Raw genomic sequence first — 23,651 nt, forward strand, 5'->3', positions numbered from 1 at the left:
TAGAGGGAATTTCATTAGACATACCTTTTCTCTCTGTTTTCTGTGCAGGGATGGAAGATGTGGATGTAGACAGTTTTGATAAAGTAGATGCCCCATTAGCATCAAAGGATTTCTTTGGCTGGTGATCAGATTGTAGAGAAAATGGACTAGGAGGAACAGTGCTTGGGGTAGCAGTTGGATGAACCACTGGTTTGATGGGATGCTGTACTGGAGTAGAGCTACTGTGAGTCTCTGCTCTTGGCAGTCTGTAGTCTCTGTCATTGTGCCTGCTTGTTTGAGATAAAATATTCTGTGGGAGCATACTGCTGGTGTCACTGGAATGCTTGTCTTCCACTTTTTTCAGGATTCCCCAAGTAACGTTGCAATAAGAAAAAAAAGATTAAATCAGAAACAAGTCTAAGACTGCAGTGACTTTGATTAACACAGCTGCACAACAACTAGAGCTGATCGAACCTCTTATGATTTAAAAAAGCCTCAAGTAGATCAGCATCAAAGAAGGCAAAATTTAATTCTACTCACTGACAAAACGCATTTTCTCTGACCTTTGCTTGATTTAGAGTTCTGGTTAAGCACTGTTTTTGGATGAAAGGCTGCTTTATAATGAGAGCTACAGTCAAGTTAACTTTTGAAGTCTCCTAAAAAAATCTAAATCAAAATCTATTATTTCCATCTTGTATTTAGTGTGAAGAGATAATTTGTGCCATTTTTCTTTTGTTCATCAAAAACCCTGAACATCAAATATGATTTAATAGTTTCACATTCTAGCCTTCAAAGAATTCCTCTTCATGTCACTTGAGTGCTACTACAACAAATTTACTTACAGCTAATTCAAGATATTTATATTTATTAAATGAGTGACTAATCTGCATTGGTCACACAATCATAGACTTTAAAATACTCAGTGAACAGACCAAGCAAATACAGAGTAATTCTTTTATATAGATTCTTACATTTTCACCTGTCACAAAACAAATACTCTCTGCATTATGCATACCTGCTATATTTTTGTAGCATCCAGTATATTTTAGCATATGCAGTAAGTTTCAGTAAAGAGAAAAACACAGAAAAATATATTTTTTTTTTTACATTTATACATTTCTACCTTGTCAAGTCCCAAGAGTGTGGGTGAAGATTAATATTCTCGCTTCTGGTTTTCAACTATCCTAAGAACTATGCTACAAATTTACTCACACTACATCAGCATACACACAGAATCTCTCAGTACAACTATTTCCCAGAAGAAAACTAACAAAGATTAAAGCTATGTACCCAGACAAAAATCTCTAAATTACAGGAATTTATAGTCCGGGGAAGATTAAGAGTATTGGTGTGGTAAAAATATGCTCTCAATAACATACAGAAGCCTCTGAAAACCCTGATATCAAAATGTATTTAATTATGTTATTTTTAGATGTGAAATCTTTATTTTCAAGCTCAAAATATGACATTAGCAGGTCTCAATGATCACGATAGTCCAACTAAACTACTGATTATGCAAGTTGTTTAAATAACTACCCATGAAGATAATTAAATCAGGCAGTAAAAGCCACAAAAAGGAGGAGCACCATGAAAAGCGTTAAGCAAGTGTTGCACTAGTAAAGTTATTTAAAGAAACAACATTTGGGAGAGTTAACTGTGCTATCCACTTTGGCTTTTATATATAAAAAGGTGAGAAAAACAGCTACAGAAAGGGATTTTTTCAATTTTTTAAGTTTGGAAAACAGTAATGCAAACAAGGCAAGAATACATTGCTGGAAAAAAAACCACATACTTCCACTGGCAAACCCACTGGCAGCTGTCGCCTGCATCACCTCTCTTCTGTAATCCCTATCTTTTGGAAAACTGTTAACTGACATTTTGCTTGCTTCTTTTTGTCTCTGTTCTCTGAAGAAAAGAAAAAAAATTAGGTAAGAACTTACATTATCTATATAATATGACAGTTTCTGTAAGTTACATGAGATGAATTAAACTGTTAAAAGCTTGCTGCTACAGGTGGGGTTAGCAAACTCCAGCCACTGCTTCCTTACATCTGTGCTTGTTAAGAGTCCACAATTTACTAGTTCAGCTCACTAGTCTTGTCAAAAAAAAAACCAACAAAAAACCCAAAAAACCCAAACAAACAAAAACCCACCCCAAAGCAAAACATGAAAAGCAACATTCACAAAAACTCCCCTACACACACACGCAAAAAAGAAACCAAAACCAACCCCAAACAAACCAACCATACTTCACTCTCAGGGTCTGGACTGTCAAGGCATAAAACACGTGCCAGAGGTCATGGTAAGGGTAGGAACACAGCAGACTCAGAATACAATCTTTTATAGCAGTAATCTATTAGATAAGCTCAACTGCCCTCAAGTGTGCTTAAGAATATTTGTTCTTTATACAATTAAAACAAGCAGAAACACATACCTTTCCAGCCACTCTTTTGGTTTTTCCCATTGTGAAACTTCTGTTCGGCAGTTGTAGTAGTATTTTTTGCCTGAAGAGCTGATGTGTTCAGACCAATCATCTGCAGAATCATAAGCCTTTAAAACACAAACAATGTTGGACAAAAGATTACTTGAGAGCTTTAATATACAAATTTAACAGCTTCCACCATTTTCTAAACTACATGGCACCCTTACATGTATCCATATCATTGCTTTCCACCATCTCTAAATCCCCATTTCACTGACAGCTCGAAGATGTGACCACTACGCTCCTGTTGTATTGTGCAATAGATTCCTCTGGTTATTCTCATCAACCCCTTGAACAAAATCTAACAGTGTGTTTGGTGGGATACTGTAATGTCAATACTGCTACTACTAGTTTCCTTCACCTTACAACACCCTCAAAATTATTAACTTTCTAAAATTTTTCTACACCTCAGAAATCTACCTATTTTGTTTTAGGGCAATTTTTAACAAACACCACTCTAACAACTACAACTTTGATACTAAAGTGACTAAAATTCACAATATGTAATGTATTTCAAATAAGTGAAATCATACTGTCTGCTCTAGATTTACCACAAAGTTAATGGAAAATATTTCTGTATCTATTATTTAAATTACATATGACATTATCTGTCATTTAAATAAGCTAATATTTTAAAATTAATGACAGGTAACTCAAAGTTCTATTAATTACCAATTAGGATAGTTTTACAACATACAGCAACTGCAGCTTGTGTTTACAGAGTGTTTCTAATAAAGACTGATGTTGGAAGATTCAAGCACATAATGTAAATGATGCCAGTCTTAGACAAAACTATGAAAATATGGCATCTATGAATGGGGCAACAGATGGATGAAAACCAATCACAAATACTCACTGCATCAGAAGTTTTGCTTGGATTATTGCTGGGATTAGAAGAATGTGAATTTGAACTATGAAGAGCACTGTGGTTGTGTGAATTTTCTTGTGGAGAGTAACTGGTCCCTGAAAGAAAAGAGAAAGACTGTTTACCATGTATGCTTTCAAAGAAATCAACCATTTGCATTCTAAGGAGGTAGAAGAGGAAAGAAGAGGGAAGGAGTGAAGGCATAGCCCGGACCACAGCATAGTTCAGATGCAGAAGTATTTCAAGAGATTACATGACCATTTCTATTCTGATGCTTTGAAGAGTTCTAACATGCCAATTCAGAAATTAACAGGCATTTTCTCCTCAACAGTAGATCAGAAAATTTAAACAGGCTTATCAACAGCCTACATGGTTAGATGCATAAAATCAGGTTTTAAGTTCAATGAAGCAATGCTATTTTCTTAAAACCACTGTTTTCTTTTGAGACTACTTGTAATTAGTTCTAGGTAACTATTTCTGTTTATGCATACAGATCAGACCATATTTTCCTGCACCTCAGTCTCTGCAATAAAGGTACTGACATCTTGAATACCAAGGCAGCATTACCCAAACCACCACCTACTTCTGGCCTCCCTGCCAAGTACTCCTCAAGGCAACTTGGTTTTCCTCAATGTGAAAACACTTGAATAGCTGAAACCAGAACAGAGATAATTCTCAGCACCTTTCAGATCTGCATTTGTGCCTAAGCTCAAGTCACCTGAACAATTCCATTTACAATTAAGCAAGGACATCCATTCAACTCTACAATCTTCTTCTAAATTTCCTGCTCTTAAGGCCTCTCATTTCTCTAAAATTTCTAAGCAAGTAAAAACTCTTCCATTGCTCTTTATGTGATTTTTTTCTAAGTCTTAAATGTTCACATAAATCCCACCGAACTAGGAAAAATCATTTTCTTTCACATTTTAAGGAAAAACCTAGATATCCCAAATATAACACTATCCCAGCCTTTATTTCCCTTTCCGTACTGAGAAATTTCTAAATACCCAGGGGTGTTACATCAAGTACCACTAGCTTCACAAGCTGTATAGCAATCTAAATATGAAGTCAAAGTGATTTGAAAGTCGCAAAGACTTTATCTTATGGGCAATTACAGTAAAGAACAGTAAAGGACTGATGGTGGGAGTGAATGGAGTCATTAAAAAAAAAAAATTTGTTTTAGTCTTCTGAGAGCTACACACAGAACATGACTAAATGACATAGTATGGTGCAGAATAAAAGAGATTATAATGCAAATTCTGTCTTCTGAGCCTTCTAAATACACAAGCACTGACAAAATTACTATTTCAAACTTCTTTCTCCCCACCTTTAACCCTGCAGTTGGAAAAACAGTCCATCACAAAAGCAAAGTGGCACACCATCACCAAACTGTTTAGTACCCTACAAAGGTTAAAGGTCAATTAGCACACACATGAGTTACTGCAACCTGAAACAACACTATCTCAAAACCTTTCCTGAGACTATTTTTGGCTAAAACTGTATGTTATTCTCTGTAAAGATATAAGGGGAAATAAAAAAGGAAAACAGAGTAAGTCTCCTACTTAACTACAGTCTTTCAAAATCTAGACCACAGTCCTACACCAAAAGTATCTTGCATGCTCAGAGCCAGGCAGAATGACTTAGTGTGGAGGCAAGTTAAGCTTGTTCAAGCAATACTTAACCATCACACACTTATGATGCAAATGCCTAACAACAACAAAAAAACATTTATAGATGCCTTTGATTCCCCTAGATATAAGTAGTATATCTTAATTACAAGGCTGTACTCCACAGTTACACCAACAGTCTCAATTTTTTTTAAGACACTGATTATGGAGTGAAATAGCTGTTTAATATTTTTGTATTAGCCATTACTATATCCTTCTATTGAAATAAAAATCATTAAAATTTCTGAATGTATTTTTGTAGGTTGTTCAACAGACGTATTTTAATTAATTTCTGCTACTGAGGTAAAATCATCTCCCTTTTTCAAGGAGAAAACGAGATGAATATTTATCAGATGGCTTTGTTTGAACAGTCCCTTCAAAAAATCAGAAAGCACCAATGCATTTAATTTACTTTAATCTTCTACCGTGGATGCAGTGACACTACATTTTGTTCAGCATACTCAACATGTACATGGTGATTTTTAAATACTGTAGTGGCCTAAATACACTGCCACAGTGAATCTAATCTAACAAGCACCTTCCAAACATGAGAAAGAGCAAGGAACATACCTAATACATGAATAAAATATTGTAAAGCCAATTCTATCCAACCCATAAACAAACGCCTCAAATTCACCGTGCAGACTTTCAAACCGCACGTGGTCTATCAGCTCAGCAGCATGCCGCCATTTCACACTGAGCCCAGCCCCAGTACTGAGTCACCAAGCACTCCGGAGGAGTATCAGAGCAGCTGCAGCAAGTCACACCCACCCACAGCTGGCCCCGATAGCAGAAACACCTACTATGCAGCAGTTTCTTCACAAGGGGCCCCTGGCCTCTCAGCGCTGAGCTGCAGTCCTCCTAGTTTGCCCACCCACAGGCTCCATCTATCAGGAATCCTGTCCTACTTGAGCTGGCCTCAGCTGCACAAAAACTGATCGTGGCTGCTCCAGCAATGCCGACTGCCTCGGGTCACCAGGACAAGCAATGTGGGCATTTCCAGGGCCAGCCATACATACATACCAACAGTGCCTGGGACAGTTACACAGGGTAATTACAGGTGCAGGTTCACCACCCATACATTCATTTCATTTTACACATAATACCACTTTATGTTTGGATCTGTACCCAAACTTCAGGAATGGGCATACAAAAGGACTGCTGAACGGATGTTTGCTGGTGGAAAGCTTCCAAAACAAAAGCAGATGATACTCTGGAGAACAAGAGTTTCAAGGCACTTCATACAGGTTAAGGGCTTAAAGACTGTATGTAAACATGACAACCATATTACCAAATTATGCTTTTATACTGAGGCAGCAAGGTTTTAGTATGTGGTTAAACCCATGCACAGCAGTCATCTAGGAATCTGACAACCCAGCCAAGTGCCAGCTCAGGTTGTCTGGGAAAGTTGTTGATGTTTAAAAGGCCAGAAAAAGCAGAGGTCTACCTCTAAAAACAAGGGGGGGTTCCCCTCACTTGAATGCTAGGCTTCACCATTAGCAAAGCCTAACCCCAAGCCATTTCAAGGCAGCTGCGACTTGCAATTATCTCTGCATCTCCCAGCTGCATGCCTGGCAAAGCAGATCATGAGAACAGGATCACTAACACTAGTCCATACCCCAAAAACAGGCCTGATAAGGTAGATAGCATTCCACTGTCCCTTGAGACAGTTCCCCACGGCACTTCTCACTTTTTCCTCTTACAGTTAGATGTTCCTTACTAGTTCCACTTTCTTCAGGAAAGAGGAACAAAGACTTGTTTTTTCACTTCTTATTAGCGTATCTGCAGATTTAGGAATTGCTAATATATACCTTCAACACATCACAGGGAATTTCATATTGTGTTATAAATATTCCAGGTCAGTTTCAGAACTCGCCGTGGAAATGTTTACTGCACAATCACAGTGAGTTTCCTCAGCTTCATCATTATTTTGAAAGCAGCTGAAGCTGGAAAGAGCTACTCCTAACGGGAAGACAGCCAACAAGGGCATCAGCACTACAGTTATATAAAAGTGTAGTAGTGCAAGAGTTTGAGCAAGTCTCCCCTAGAGATGAACAAGTCACAGGGCAAGTCAGAGTCAAGGTTAAAGTATCACAGCTATCTCCTAATCTTTCCAACAAAAATCACATCTTCCTTACTAATGCATGAAAATCACCACAAAGCACAAAGAGCAAGGGTCTGGGAACAAATTCAAAATGGCTTACTACAGATTTGAGATTCTGTCACACAAAGACTCATTTTAATGTTTTCGTAAGTTGTTTTCATGTCCAGACCACTGAATCCATGAAACTCTGAACTGCAGCAAGGGCTCAACACTAAGCTGGACTTGAAAAACAGATTTAACATACGATGAAATAAGAATGCTCCATTTTGCACTACAGTCAACTTTCTCTAGCAATTATCACATTTAATTAGCATCTCCATTAACATCACTTCACTTCCGAAATTACAAGAAGTTCAAATTCTGAGTTAACTAAGGATCAGATTGCTCTAATAAGCACCTGTTTTCCCTCCCTTCTCCCCTACCATTTTTCAAGACCAAGCCAAAATTCTTTCCTTTCCAAAACCTATACTGGCAACTACAGCATCCACCTGCAACCACATAAAATAAATTTTCTTGCCACTTCATTAGAATAATCAAACACACGACTGTGTATTCCCCACCATCCTCTGGCATCCAAGTATCTTAGCCTAATTTACTCTTTTTGGTTCATAACATTGTACAGTATCATAAAACCTCCAACTGAAATGCACAACTTGGAACAGAGAGACATTACAGTTGCAGTATATATACTGCTGCACCATGTGACAGTTAATTTTACACAGCTCACCACTGATGGAGAATTTACGTTTTCTTTTCAGCCAGAAAAATACCTTGTTAATATCCTAACTCATTTTGTCCATAATAAAAAGTGTCAGTGTAGATATAACATAAAGGAAGTTTACAAATGCTGGAACTCAAAAGACAATCTGCTCCTTCAGTCCCTGAGAGGGAACTGGGATTCAGGAAGGCCTCTAGAAGAGTCACCATTTCTGTGCCCACATACTGGGCATGTGGAAAGAAACACTGAGCAGCAGAAAAGCAAGGAAGGTCATTGCATTTGTGACAACTCTGCACATACTGTTCTGTGACTCCATGTTCCACCTCTCAGCTAACATGCAATCAAATTCATTAAACTAGAGACAATATCAGAATTTGAACTTCCTCAAAAGAACAAATACTGCCCAATTGACAGACACTAATTAGTTGTTAATAGAGAAAACTTAACAGCTAGATAGTTTATGGTGGTGGTATTTTACAGGGATAACTAATTAAGAAAACTTCTTCAAACAGTGAAAATTATGGAAAATTATCTAGGATAAGCCTAAATTGAAATGCCTAAAGTGTATTTCAACTGGCTTTGTTACTTCAGTGCAAATCTTTGTGCAGAACACTTTCTACAGCACTGCATATGGGAGGAAATAAAGCAACACAATAGGAACACAATACCCAACATGCCAGCAGTAACAGAACGCCTATTATGGCCATTTTGATTTGCCAAATGTAAAAGTAATAAGACAACACAATTTTTCTTCACAGCATTTTTATGTGGCCTGCTGTATTGAAGTAAACATGGCTGCCTTCCATATGCAACCAAAAGCATAAAAACTTGCAATTTTCCTAGCAGAGCAGTGGCCTCAGAGAATACACCAACTGTGCAGTAACATATTCCAGAATTTCATAACCTACTAAGTTGAATGCACAATGCTCTGCCAAGAAAAGAAAATCTAGCCTGATCACTGTACTGCCCAACTACATACCCATTATACCCCCAAATAAATGTTTTATACCAGCCAACAAGTAGCTCTATTGAGCAAAAAAAACTTACAAAGCCTTACTTCATTCCCTACCCTTCTCTCCTGCCATACTGACAATCCAGGGCAGCAAAGTCTGTACTATTCTGCAATATCCAATTCACAGGATAATCATCCCCATGGAAAGAAGTTCTCTTTTTCTCCAAGTTACCACTCACACAGAATTTCACAGGCATCAGCCAAAAGCATTACTGTAAACACACCAGGACTCATACATACATGGAGTGGCACAAATGACCTACAAAGGATAAAAACGATAGTGTAAACATGTAGTTTTATTAATAATAGAATTCTTCTTCTAAAATGGCAGTAAGAAAATTACACCTTGAAAATAAAAAGTCAGGAGCAGTAAACTAATGCAAGTCAAGGACTCGTATTGTTTTACTAATGCAATGCTCAGCAAATGCCAAGGCCTTACTGATTATTAAAATGAAAAAGATAAAGTTAAATCTTACACATTGCATAATGTAATTTTTTTTGATTTTGCTCTTTTCTGCTTACATTTTTATTCCTAATTAGTGCTACTCGATTTGTTTCAGAAACTAAAGTTTAATTTTAGGGCAAACAGACCAAACTGCTCTAGAAAGACACCAAATTATTCCTGCCCATCAAAAAGGAAAGCAAAAGGTAATAAAATGCCTCAAACTAAATTCAAACTTTGAGTTCTCAAATAACAATTCAGGGATTTACTACTCCAGCAGCTAGCAGGCAGACTATTTTCCTAGGGTTGTACTTCAGCCTAAATGAGTAATACAGCTTGGGCTGTCCTCACTGATAGAGCAGATGAACTTAATTTTTGTCCAACCATCCTCATTTGCCCCTTTCTTTGTTACAGCTACAGCTTACTAATCAAATAATTTTGGGGTTGTTTTCTTTCTCCCCTCCATCCACCTCCTAGCGGCAATGAGAAATCACTTTTCTTCTTAAGACATGACTTTGAAAATTATCAGGTTCACTAACAAGGTCCACTGAATGCAGTGAGTTTCTCTATGATCCAGTACTCAAATGTCACAAGTCATAGAGCTGAAAAAAGCCTAAGGGATGAAAAATGGATTTTCAGCACACTATAGACAGAATTCCTACTAACTTTCTTCTTCAAAGAAAACCAGTATATTGTCAGTTTCCTTGATACCTCAACTATTGAAATAACAAAAAAAGACCACAAAATAGTTTTACCATCACCCATAAAGATGTTTATTTCTGAAGTGGGGTAAACAGTATCATTGGAAAGAATTTGCCTGTTTCTCATAAATTAAGGCAAATTCCAACCAGCTTCTAAACATTTCTGGTTAGATTCAAAGAGCAGTTACTTGAGCAGATTAAACAAGTTATAATCTACAAAATGAATTTACGTGAAATTAAAAATTATGAGTAGACAAGTTCGTTAGATTAACATTTGCAATTTCCTCCCTTTAGGAAACCTTACGTTCAGGTCACCTAATAAAATAAAGAAATGCTAGCAACATCCTCAATACTGCTGAACATCTACTAAGACACACACTTCATTTGAGATCAATTGACTTGAAAAAAGCAGCTTAAGCAGTTTTACCCATGGAAAATATGAGTAAGTAGCATGAATTTCAGCAATACAGTCATATTCCTAACCCTCTGGCTCATAACACCAGAAGATTTCAGTGTATATAATAAAAAAAACAAACTCCTTGATCAACATTTCTAATGACAGGTTAAAGTATTTTTAAACTTGCAACACTAATTAACATTACCACATTTGTACTAAGGAGTGGGACATTGCTTGAAAAAGAAAAGAGGTAGGTTGAGAATAAAGCCAAACTGCCTTTGTTCTGGACTACCACTCATAAAACATTTATATCTCCAAGTTGGTGTCAGAGACCGCTCAAAAGAGGTTCTTCTTGACCTCAAGTAACAACTTCATATAAAGACTTTTTAATTATTATGACATGCAAAAAGAGTTGTGTTAAACTGACAGCTAGAAACCTTACCACAAACCAGTAACCATGTTATGTGAACTCCACATGGATCAGCACAGCAAATGGGCAATAAGACTGAACTTCCCCCTTCCAAGCCCTCCTCACCAGCACACCATGAAACTCAAATGACCTTCCCATGAACACACTGTAATACACCACTAAGAGAGTCAAGCTCAGTGATGGAAGTCTAACAGCACAACACTTTCCTACCTCCAGCAAAAACACTTCCACAAAACTGATTAACTAAGTGTAAGCAGAAGACTAAATCTCTTTCTGTAATCACTGTGTAATTCACATTAATTGTCAGTAGATATTTCCAAATTTAGAAGTATTTTCCTCTCAAAACCAAGAAGAACTAGAGAACTCAAGACATTTCTAAAAATGTATTAGTCATCTGGGGCAACAGACACATACTCAAATGCTCCACGAAAATTACGCTCAAGGGATACTAAAATGATAAACAATTCCTTTAACATTGCAGGACGGGGAGGGGGCAAGCATCATAAACTTTATTTTTCATTCAAGGAGCTTCCCAAAGAACATAAAACACTGGAAGAACCACTGATGTTTATCAACACACACCTCAGATGGGAGCTACTCAAATGCAGACACTTTATAAAAACTGCCTATTTCAATATTTTAAGATTACAAACAGCAAAGTAAAACTGTGAAAGACTGACACACCATAACCCAGTCATCACAAACTGTAGTTTGATTAAAATCAGGGGTCATGCAAAATAATTTCTGCTTACAAAGGAGAAAAAAAAGCAGTTGCCCAAACACAGCTCTGAGACTACTTCTCCTTTTTCTACTTATCCACAGCACCAAATTAATACTCCCACTCAGAAGCTCCAGTTAAGTATGATATGACAGCTTAATCTCCCTGACAAAATCCACTGAGCAAAAATAAGGTTAATTAAGAGCAAGGCCAAGTTGTTTAGCAACTCTCAATTTTCTTTTGATGTTTTGAGGATAGCTTCTTGAGGACAAAGCAGTTTAAACAGAAGACCCTGTGAATGCAGTAACACAAATGAACTTGCACTGAATGTTTCTATTACTAGGCTTAGAATAAGGAAGGTGAAGCTACAGGCTTTTATGAACATAGGTAGAGCCACCCAGTGACAAATGCTTGAGATCTTCATCCCATCTCAGCTTCCTTCATCTCAACTGAGCATGCACCACTCAGAATCAGCAATTCAACAAGCACATGGTGCTGTGGAAGTAGTAAAAGAAGGCAGTCTGTTATAAAACAGTACTTCAATCCTGCAAAAATCTTAGTCACACACGTAAGTAACACACTTATACCCTTAATAAGAAGGCTGTGGCAGAATCAACGTCTAACCACATTAAAATAACGCAAGAAAAAAAGGCACTGTGAATCTCCCCACTTAAATGTGTCTTAAAAATAATAACTGTAAATCAGATTATCTCAAATTCGTACCCCAAGATACATCAAACGTAATAGAAGAACCAACTTTCACTTCAATACCAGATCATTCTTAAAGTGATGTTAACATTTGTCATTTAAATAGAACTTTCTTTTCTTCTAAGGCTACAGCAACGTCCATGTCTCAATAAAACAGAAAAAGCATTATTTCACCTGAAGTTTCAATACTGACTGATCTGCCTATACAGAATTCTGGAATATTTCTGTTTTAAGAAAGATTACTCTTCTTTTCCTGGACATGTTATTTTTTCACCACAAAGGAGCATGCTAACTTGAAAATATTTAGCATCAAAAGCAGCAATTGGTCAGTAAACTTTTACGTAACTTGAGAAATTATTAGTTAGACAAAATACATTTTCAGTTCTGGACATACCATGCCACATGTGTATTTATTACAGTATAAATATGCAACCAGTCTGATTTTAATTTCCTGCTTAGTTAACTTTCAACAGGAAATTGTTTTTGAAAAGAAGAGATGATAGTAACACTCAAAAAAAAACCCCACAAGGGCAAGTCAAATTAATTTCTGTCACACGGACGTTCTTCACTAAAATAAAGGAATGCTGGCCCAAAGCTCAGGGTGGAAGTGAAGATGGCAAGCAAGGATTGACCTAAAAATTAATATATATAGTGTTGTGGTTTTAAAAAAAGGGATTCACAGCTTTATTTCAGGCTGGCCCAGCTCATCTTAACAAAGCTTAGCTCAGCTTAACAAAGGTATTGTGCAACAGGGCTTTCAAGCATCTAAAGCACACTAAGTGACAAGACAATTCATCCCTCTTCCTGTTAAGTAATTCTCAAATATATACATAAAATTCAACTGGTCTTTCCTGCAACTACCTTACTATAGGAAGATAAGCCTCTTCACAAAAGCTGTAGCTATGTTTACAAATTCAAATTCTATTTTACAATTGTTTGATTGCCTAAGTGTCTCATTTTATTTCCCCAGTTCTCAAAAGGACAATACAAAAATTGCAATCATTACAATAGACAGAATTTAGCCAGTAAGAAATGAACTTTACACTACCTGAATTTGAAGAGGATATCAGTTCTTGCATTAAAGCAAGCAGAAAAAGCATTCTTTCAAATGAGCAGTTTTTAAAATTAAGTCTGTGTTAATCTATCAGCAGCAGGTGTCTGAATGAAGAATCTACTCAAACGACTTAACTAGATGACATCTGAACTCCTCCCTATGTTATTGAAGGGGCACAGCTGACATGAACACACCAGCATCCAGAACATAATTACATGAAATAAATACAGAAGGCAAAAAAAATAGGTAGAGCACATAACCTAACTTGTATTGCAGAGTTTATGCACAACTGTGCATTATTTATTATATACCTTAATTTAAAAAAAAATTCTCTGTGGTTTTTCTACATTTGAGAGTGAAGAGGTATGTTTGAAACATAAAACTAAGATGAGCAGGAGAGAGAATAATTTCCTTTCCCTGTTTTTGCTACTAGAAAACTGGCAACTCTGCTGCAGTAACAAACTCAGTAACAAATCTACCTAGAAAAACACCGAGGAAGACTGTTGCTCTGGAGGACATAAGAAAGCGCAGTATTTAAGAAATCTTGGAAACCAAGGCAGGGAAACTAATCTGTGTAACTGGGATGGAACTGTAAACCTGCTTCATAAAAGTACTTTCAGAAAGCCTGACATGGCTAAATACATACAGAGTGTCAGAGAAATCAGTTGACACGTATCAGAAAAGTAATGATAAAAGTTCAGACCAAAAAAAAAAAAAAAGCAAAAAAAAACCCCACCACCTTTTGAAGATTTCTGATGCACCTCAGACACAGGGAATTTAGCTCTGGAAATTAAATGTTCATATTTCTGGCTGCCCTTTCCTTGTCATGGAGCACTTGAACACTGTTTTACATCTCTTTTTTTTGAGTGATGACAGAAGGAAGGTATTGGCATTTTTTATCTCTTTATACCTGCTGCAGAAACAGAACAAGTTATGTTTTAACATTCCAACAGAAAAAAATTACATTTAACTTTGACAGACTGCTCCTTTGCAACTCTCCTCTGTAACAACAGTCAGAAGAAAGAACAGATGATTATTCCAAAGTCCTACAAGGCCTAATCATAGGCCTCTAGGCCTCATTTTCCATTAATTTCAAACACAATGCAACATTGCCGCACAAACGGAAATATAAGTCAAGACCTCAAAAGGTCAACAGACATCTCCTGACCCAGCTGGTAAAAAGAGTCAAGTCTCTTGTAAGCCATCTGCTCAAAAATTTATCTCTCTTTCCAGTGACCTAGAGGACAGACTTTCCAACTGGACATACCAAAGGGGGACCTTCATCACTTTCTATCAGTATCTGAAGGGAAGGTGTCAGAAGATGGATGCAGGCTCCTCTCAGTAGTGCCAAACAACAGGACAAGAAGCAATGGGCACAAACTGAGAGACAGGAAGCTCCACCTGAATATGAGGAAGAACTTCTTAACTGCATGAGTGACTGAGCACTGGAACAGGTCGCCCAGGGAAGTTGTGGAGTCTTCCTCACTAGAGATACTCAAGAATGTCCATGTGGACACAGTCCTGCGCCATTTGCTCTAGGATTACCCTGCTTGAGCAGGGAGCTTGGACCACACCCACTGTGGCCCTTTCAACCTGACCCATTCAGTGATTATTCTTGGAAAGTGCTCCACGAGTCTGCTTCCAGTCAGCAGACAAGTACAATATGCCTTGGAACTCACATCTTTCTTCACATGCTTGAAAGTAGGGAGAAAAAAGGAAACACTGCCCAAGAGGAAAACAAGAGGTGCAAAAGTGTACGTAAGAGAATTCCAGGCTATTTCACCCTTTGTTTAAAATTTCCACAGTAGGAAAATAGGTGAATATCACATTCAAGAGATGTCTTTGAATAATTTAGAAAGTGTTTAAGTTTACAGGATGAGCAATGCATTTTAGAAGCTCACACTTCAGTTATTGATGCAATGGTGCTCCCTAGTCGTTGCCATAGACTTTCCACTTACTACAGATTAATGAATTTCAAAATCCTGTTTCACAAAACAACACTTCTGACAAAAATGTCAATAAATAAAAATTTTAAACTACGGTATAATTCTAAGATTACTCCCTGTACATACAAATGCAGGCAGAAAGCTCTGATTTCAGAAAAGCAATAAAATATTCAGGAAAAATTTGATAACCCACAAGTTCCCTGGTAGTATTTTTTTAACAGACTGAACTACTGAAGGGATACAGGTGCATGATGACATCCAGACATGAATCCTCTGTATGATAAGGCTTGTGCTATCAAATGGAAAACCACACTAGTTTAGTAGGAAAGCAAACCTGCATGAGTAGAACAAGAAAAATACAGATATAAAAAGCATTCTTATAGTACTAGCAAATATCACTGGGATAAAGGAACAGGTAGTGGACTTGAATAACAAAATGTAAGCATTCATTGCTGGTACATTTTTTTTCATTACTGAAGAGCTACGTAAGGAATGATCTCTCTGTACAGTGAGAGGTTTTTCCCTGAAAATGCCTATGAAATTGCCTAAAAGCCTGACTTCGTAAATAAATGCAGTTACCGCTGCAAGTTGGGTGCCAATAAATTCCTATTATTCCCAGTAAAGTTATTACAGCATCAAATCACCTCTCAGCCAAAACAGAGGCGGCGCATTCTCTTCCAAGTTCTGCACTGCTTCAGTGTTACTTGACTTACTGGATATTTTACACTGAATAGGTAGAAACAACCAGGAAAACAAATGTGAACTGTCAAAAAACCGTTTTTCTCTTAGAAGGCAGCCATGTCCCAAAACATGGTTAAAGAATTAATTCTAATGGAGGGCCACTGGGGAATGCAGAGCACTCCCACTAAAAAACAACTACATAATTTATGAATTGCTATCTTGACTATGGCCTAGTAGCAGGCAGCTCACCAGAAACGAATAGTTTTCATTACTTCTTTTCATCTTCAGAAAAGCAACCCAAAAGTACAAGTTTAGTAAACTGTATATTCCACTTCTGCAAAGTCAGAGGCAAGGAGCAAACGAAAGAATGATGCTAAGTAAAAATCATTCCCTTATGATTAGCTTATGTACCAAAGACAAGCAAAATCACCAAATCTTGCATATAGTCAGCATTTGCTCTTTTCCAAAACATAAAATATGCTTATGTACAAAAGCTTACCAGGTCCAGCAGGTAGACTGACTTGAACATATTACATTTACAATCCAGTAAATTCTTAAAACTAGGATGTATTTGCTTACAGAGAACAACTATAAATGGAAATCTTCGGAAGATCTATTTACAGATCTGATTTTTATACTCGCACAAATAAAATAATGTTAGCACAGTAAAGTGATAATTCCCAGTGTCAAAGTTCTAATAGCAATAGAGTTTGGGAGGCAGCTGGATCAACAGGTTACAAACAAACACCACTGCTTATTAACATTTCATGCAGCCACCATTTCAGACCAAGTCTCCCACTAATACATCTTCATTCTAGCAACCTACACCTGATATTTGAACTTCGTTAACAGAGGACTCCATCCACCTACACAAATAAAGACTTTGCATTTAATACCATCATATTAATATCACAATTCTTATGTAGTATCAAGAATATAAAATTAGGGGTTTATATCTTCCATTCTGTGCTAGTTAAAAGCCAGCTTCGCAGGTACTTTTCAGAAGCAATTTTCAATATTAACATTCTAAACCTCTAGATTTAAAAAGTAGAAAACACAAGTTGTATCTTTTACTGTGATTCTACGAGCACACACTTTTCAACTTTTCTACTAGAGATCCTCACAACAGAGTAACACAAAAAAATGATTATACAGCTGATCCAGCAAAAACTCACCTCAGAAATACTGCCAAATCCACTGAGCAAATGGAAACCTACTTTCTATCTAAAAGTTCTAAACTTGAAAGCAAACTTAAAATTAAAACCCTATCTGAAGGAAGTAGTACTAGTAACACTTAAAAGAAAGCTTTTATAAGTATCAGAAAACCAAAACTTACTTTTCCCTTTTTTTTTTTTAAATCCAGAGAAAAGATTTTAAAAGGTGAATGGTCCTGGAAGCAATTCTATTTATCTTAAAAAACAAACCAACCACTGACCCCCACCTCCTTTAAAGCCATCCAAACAGCCAACATTTAAGAAAGAGCAACGTGAATCACTAAATCTACACTTGGCTGTTGGGGGGTATTCAAAGCATGTTTCACTCTCCTTTATGATCAGGCTTCTCTCATCCCAGCTTTGACCATACAGTTACAGCGAGGAAATGGTTTTCACAGTAACTAATAATTATTTTAACAGCAGTTAATACTAACCACATAGATAGAAGCTGGAGTAGATTCTTTCTGAACCCTTCACTAAGTTCCATTAGTCTCAGACTTGCCTCTTTCCACCAACCCTGCGATTTCCTCTTTACAAGGCCAATTGCTCAAGCATCTTCCATTCTCTTGTAGCTGCGCTAAGACCTTGTTCATTGTTTATTTCACTGGTCAATGATCACACTAATTTAATCAGCAGTTCCCCTCTGCTGCCAGGGCTGCTAACATAAGAACCTAACACAGTTCTCCGTTTAGGGCTGCTAGCTGCTCCTTTGCTATGAGGACTCTAGACTCCTTCAGGAACCAGTGGAAACACAGCAAACTAATACAGAATAACAGAAGCTCCCACCACCATTTTGATAAAAATAGGAACTGATTGTTTAAAGTATTTCATTCAGCCTCTAATAGCAGTAGGATTTTTAATCTTAGAACTGTATTAGTCAGTAACAGTGGTCACTGACAAGTGTTCTTAATTGTTAATTAAAAAAAAAAAAACCCATGTGCAAAAGGAACAGTCACAAAGCTTCAATTATACTTTGGAATTTAAATATCACAAGTTATAATCAAATTTCATAAAACGGCCTGCATTGCACGGTAGCACACAATTCAGTAAAGATTTCATGCCATGTACATTTACACTCTCCAGTTGCTACTTTAAGCAATTCAGAAAGATCATGGCATGAAGCAAGCAAAGTTTCAGTCTCTTAAACATAAATGTAGTGAAACAGGCAGTATTTTCTTCACAATAAGGTACAGTCACATACAAGTGGCTTAGCTGAACTAACCTTTCTTGCATGAAGTTCTACTGTATGTCGGAGTGGGTCATTCTGCTCCATACAGTAAAGCACAAACACCCTTTGCCCTTTTTTTACCAAAGGTTGCAGCTCGCATTTTTAATCTTAAATTATATATATATATATATATTTCCCTTTCATTATACCCCAAGCTACCCTATTTATCTGGCCCCTTTATTTTCTTTCCTGTACAACAGTATCATGCCATTCATGCATTTAAAAAGACCTACAACAGCCTTCCATCCTCAAGCATGAGAGCCCTCAAATCTTTGTATTTCCCTTTTTCTTTAATGGAAACATTTTTCCAGATCTACAAGGCCCTTCATAGTTCTATTCCCCATAAACAATGCTGGCTTTAAGTCTCTATTTGTTACTGTTAAGAAACTTCACACTCGAGTTGGTCTCATAAGACCCCCTAATCTCTTCAAACCCCACACTTGCCTATAGCAGCTGACCTATAAATAAGAGATGCACTGAAGGGGGGGAGCTGTTCATTATGTTTTAAACACTTGCATACACAGACAATGCCCCCATGCACAGGGACCTGAAAGCGAGAACAAAGTTAAGGCAGTTTTTTGATATGCTGGATGTACAAGTACTCTTAGGAAACCAGGGATGTGACAAAAACATGCAATTACTCCACCGTGTTTAGTCCAAGGTAAACTTGGAAGTCTCTCTCCAGAGAACAACTGTCTCTGTACACAGTCTCTTTCCACAGAAACCATGCAGTTAGCAACTTTGAAAAATGCTTTGTTTGCACTGTATCAGTATGGAGGGCTTACCCGTAACACATGTTTTAAAACCTTAATTGAATTTCTTGCCATGGATTATAGTTCTACAAAAGATTCTGCCATGAATATTACAAGAATAAGCTATTACAAAAAATACCTTTATACACATACTAAAGATATTAACAGGTGATCCTACCATTTTTGAGCTATTAATTTTCAATCAATTACCACTCTTACATTTTAAATGTATACACTTATATCTTGAAATGACATTTAAATGACATTTTGCATTTACCACAAAAACATGAACCAGTCATGACTGAATCAGCATGCTACACCACTGAATCTTCCTGTTTCACTTCACAGCTAAAATCACCACGACATGTACAGGAGTTCTTTCTAAACACTGAGTTGAGAGGGAGAGATAAGGTTAAATCGGCTTTATGTTCCCTAGTAATACTCCGGATTTATGTCCCATTTTGTTTTCTGAGGTATGAGAGGAGATTGTTTGTTTGGGACTTTAATTCAGTTTTGGAAAATAAATACTAAAGATGTTTCAGTGAGATTTGTTAAGTTCAGCTAGATCACAGGAAGGCAGTAACACCTGTAGTAGTTTCAAATCAAGCAGCGCCAATTTTAAAATAATACACAGCAACTACAAAAAATAAAAAACACCTAACTTCTTTCCTCCTCTCTGAAGAATGTAAAAAGAAAAAAAAAAACAAGACAGACAATTACAAAGCAAATTAATACTCTTCAGTCATACTAAGGCTTCGATAAAAAATGTCTGCACTTTTGTAAAGTTCTTCTTTTTTCCACTGCATGGCTGTAATTGCAAAACTAAGGGAATACTATAGCAATAGCAGCCCTTCAGTGTAATTCAACAGACAGAGAACATGATAAATTTTATTATGTCTTTTGCATATTAGCAATATGGAAATATCCATTGATATTACAGCATTTCATCTATATTGTAACACCTACCTTCATACTGACAGAAATATTCAGTGCATCAAATTGATATCCTTCAGCCCACATCTGCTCAGCTTTGGTTTACTATGTACAGTACACAGGATTTAACTTAACTTTGTTTGTTCTGAATACATTTTACAAAGGTGAAACTGCGGCCAAGCTAACCTTACTAATGACACACACAAAAAAATCACTTATTTACAATTAACAGTAGAAATGTTAAACTTTTAAAATTAGTAATTTCCATCAGACAATTGAAGACTACTTCCTTCTTCCAGTCTGTTAACACATGATGTGCAAATGCCTGCTTTCAGATCAAAATAAATGAAACTTTCCACTGTCTTAACAACCAGGAGAAGGTACAGTGGGATGGTGTTCCTTCCACTTACAAAACTACAGATAATTCATTTTCCTTCATCCTTACTGTATGCACACATGCTTCAGACCATTCACCAACTATTAAATCCAGCTGGACTCTGTAAGAACTTCACAATGTCCTCCCTATCTTACAACACTTCCAACACACAAATAAGCAAATGCATTCCCCATATAGAGCCTCATCCTCCAGATGTTTTCATGTACGCATAATTCCACTAAATGCAGCTCTGCTGAAGCAGAAAAAATTACTGACTGTAGCAAAACTAAGTAGAATTGCAAGAGTATGTAGGACTAATATCTTTGGACAGGTGAACATGAAATAGAAGAGGACAGTTCTGCATCACCAAAGTAGCACAGAATAGCAGCATATGGGCATTGCATGTGCATTTAATTCTGAGATTACTAGTTTTAATTATGATCACATACAACAAAAATCAGTGTACTAACAAAAGAGGCATGTTTTTATAATCCAGCTACACACATCTATGACATTAACAGTCAGAGCCCCTGCATTAAGTCAAAGAAGGAAAAACAAACAGGATTTATAATAGTTGGGTGCCATGAACGTATCTGTGGTGTGAAACTAGTATTTCCTAAAAAAGTACTTGAAAGATACTTCCTTTATTTTACTGTAACTATTATATGACGTAAAACTAGTGCGCAATAAATGTGTATGTACATCAGAATTTGTTAGCTTTATACAGAACAAAGAAGCACTGACATAAAGCTCCAAATTCTCTACTTGAATACTTCACTTTGTGACTTGACACAAAGACCAAATAACAAAACAAAAAACACTTTTCCAAATTCAGACAGTAACTGCCATTTTCTAAACTTTGGCTGTTTTTAACCTTAGTACTGCTTATTACCTGGAAAATCCTACTCTTTTCTAGGAAGCAGGGATACAAAATAAGATCAGTTAAAAAATACTGGGGATATTACTACTGTCTATAAACCTGTAAAACACAGGAGGCTGGCTTGATTGTGAACACACTTCTTCAAGCTCCTGTCAAGAAAGGCTCTAGTGTTACCTTTCATTATCATTTCCTGATTAATAAGAGTTCTACACAACAGCTAAATACAAAGAAGCTTTTTTCATTTCTGATGGGCTTTAGTCTATGGAGCATGTACCTACACAGTACAGCACCAGAATACACTAAGTTATTAACAGAATCCAAAACAGCCAATAATTATTGCTAATGAAAAATCAAAAAAACTATTTCATGTTATCAAATGTTGCAGTGTATCTAAAGTAAGACATACTACTTAAAAAAATAAAATTAAATGTTTATTTAGTCTTTGGGGCTGTAAGGAAAACTACCAGACCTGTAAAAATCAAAAAATTAATAGGTGTTACAATGCCTAAATGATTGCTTTCAACTAAAACTCACATTTTGGGTTCACTGTAGTCTCCCTTACAGAGTACAAAGCACATCTGGTGTAAGACATCACCTTAGTGATAATGGTTAATTTTAATGAGAAAAAATAAGTGATTGCTTAAATAAAAGTTTGTTAAAGATAACTCACCACCATCCCTCTCTCTAACTCTGTGAGTATGCACACTTTTTGCTTTACTGTGCCCTGTGCTGTCACCGTATTTGTTTTCAGGGCTGTCAGAGCGTCGCAGCATTTTATTTGGTGGTGAAGGATCTGTGGTGTCTCGCATCTTGTCATGACGGTGATCACCACCACTGGGGTGACTCTTGGATGAGTACTTAAGAGCCTAGAACAGATCACAAGAAAACAGGCATTCACATTAGATATGAAATTCTGAGATTTCTTCTTCTCTTTGAAAAGTACTTAAAAAAGTTAATTAATTTTCATTTCCTAGTAAAAAAAAAATCAGCATTAGTCTTTCTAGTTTTAATTACCTACATTAAAGCAACAAGTTCTGTAATTAGAACTCAAACCACCTTCTCCCACTGTTACATCCAAAGTAACACTCACTGTTAAGAAAAACCTAGTTTCTCTACCTTTTCACTGATGGACTACACACTTTCAGAAAATGAGCCACAGTTCTCCCACACTTTTGGGAGAAGAACAAGTCTCCACTTGGTACTAGGAATACAAACTGAAAGTCACACTCAGTCACTGTAAACTTTGAATATGTCCTCAATACTCTAGCCAAGACCATTCGGTTTCACCATTACCTTGAACTTACATGATTTTTTTTCATGTCTTTTAACATCCCTGTAACAAATGTAATTAAAAAAATATAAATTCTATGTAATGTGACAATTCATTTTGAAGTTTTTATCAAAAACATGCTCTGCCTCACTGTGACCTGCTTGGTTTTGCAGCGTGAACTCCTGAATGGCAAGTGTTTACATTTACATGAACTGTCACTGACAGCTGCCTTGGACTGCCGTACTGCACTTCAGTGATTCAAACACACAGAAATGCAGTAAAACAGATCAATTCAGGGCCTACAGAGAGCAGTAGCACAATATTTCGCTTTCCACAGACTCAAACCTCGACAACTGAGTTTCTCCAGTACACAGAGCAAAGACGTGCAGCATCCACCTTACAGAAACGGAGGCTATTGTCGGTAGCTCAGGGATCCGATGGTTTCTGAACATGCCTAGCAGCTGGCAACTGCAGAAATTAAGCCTCACTCGCAACCCCAAGTTGTTCAGGGTCTAAACCCATGCCCTGCTCAGGTTACAGCCCACAGCAGCAGTTTTGGGGAGAAGAAAGGACTTTGGGGAGGGGGTGGGGGGTGGAAGAACAAGACTCCTTTTGTTTTTCGAAGAAAAACATTTACCTCCCCCCGGGTCTCCACTCCACTGCAGGTGACCCCGGCTCCCTCTCCCGCCCCTCGCACCCTCCCCGGCTCCCAGGCCCGAGCCCCGCACGGGTCGCACTAGGCCGCTCCTGCTCGCCCAAGCTCCGTAGGCCTCGGCCGAGCACCGGGGCCCCGTTTCCTGCGCCAGGTCCTCCCTGGCCTCCCAGCCCCGCGGCCTGGGGCCCACAGGGCCGCCAGGGGCCGGACCGGGGCGGCCGCGGCACCGCGGCCTGCGGCGGCCGCCGGAGCCTCCGCTGGAGTAGCTCCCTCCCGCCTCCCCTGCTCCTCCTCCCGGCCCGACGGTACCTGGTAGGGCTGCGAGTCCCCCCTGCGGTCGTGACAGCTGAGGAGAAAGCGAGAGAAAGAGAGAGAGGCGTTAGCGAGCGCCCGTTACCGGCCCCGCGGCCGGGCCGAACATGGCGGAGGGGGGGGGGAGCCCC

General features: G+C 37.7%; 1 protein-coding gene across 5 annotated transcripts in view; it reads right to left on the reverse strand.

Annotated features, from left to right (window-relative positions):
- WAC (WW domain containing adaptor with coiled-coil) overlaps window positions 1–23,651 on the reverse strand; it is a 55,479-nt gene that overhangs the window by 31,398 nt on the left and 430 nt on the right. For all 5 annotated transcript variants that reach the window (XM_085050441.1, XM_085050444.1, XM_085050443.1 and 2 more), the window contains exons 2-7: window positions 23,518–23,554; window positions 21,954–22,149; window positions 3,317–3,423; window positions 2,413–2,528; window positions 1,772–1,884; window positions 25–333 (exon numbers count right to left, since the gene is read on the reverse strand). In XM_085050441.1, the coding sequence (XP_084906567.1) occupies window positions 25–333; window positions 1,772–1,884; window positions 2,413–2,528; window positions 3,317–3,423; window positions 21,954–22,092 (784 nt within the window). In that variant the 5' untranslated portion in view covers window positions 22,093–22,149; window positions 23,518–23,554. The remainder of the gene's footprint in view (window positions 1–24; window positions 334–1,771; window positions 1,885–2,412; window positions 2,529–3,316; window positions 3,424–21,953; window positions 22,150–23,517; window positions 23,555–23,651) is intronic.

Source organism: Lichenostomus cassidix, chromosome 2, assembly GCF_008360975.1.
Source record: "Lichenostomus cassidix isolate B80296 chromosome 2, HeHo_3.0, whole genome shotgun sequence".
Taxonomy (NCBI): Eukaryota; Metazoa; Chordata; class Aves; order Passeriformes; family Meliphagidae; genus Lichenostomus; species Lichenostomus cassidix.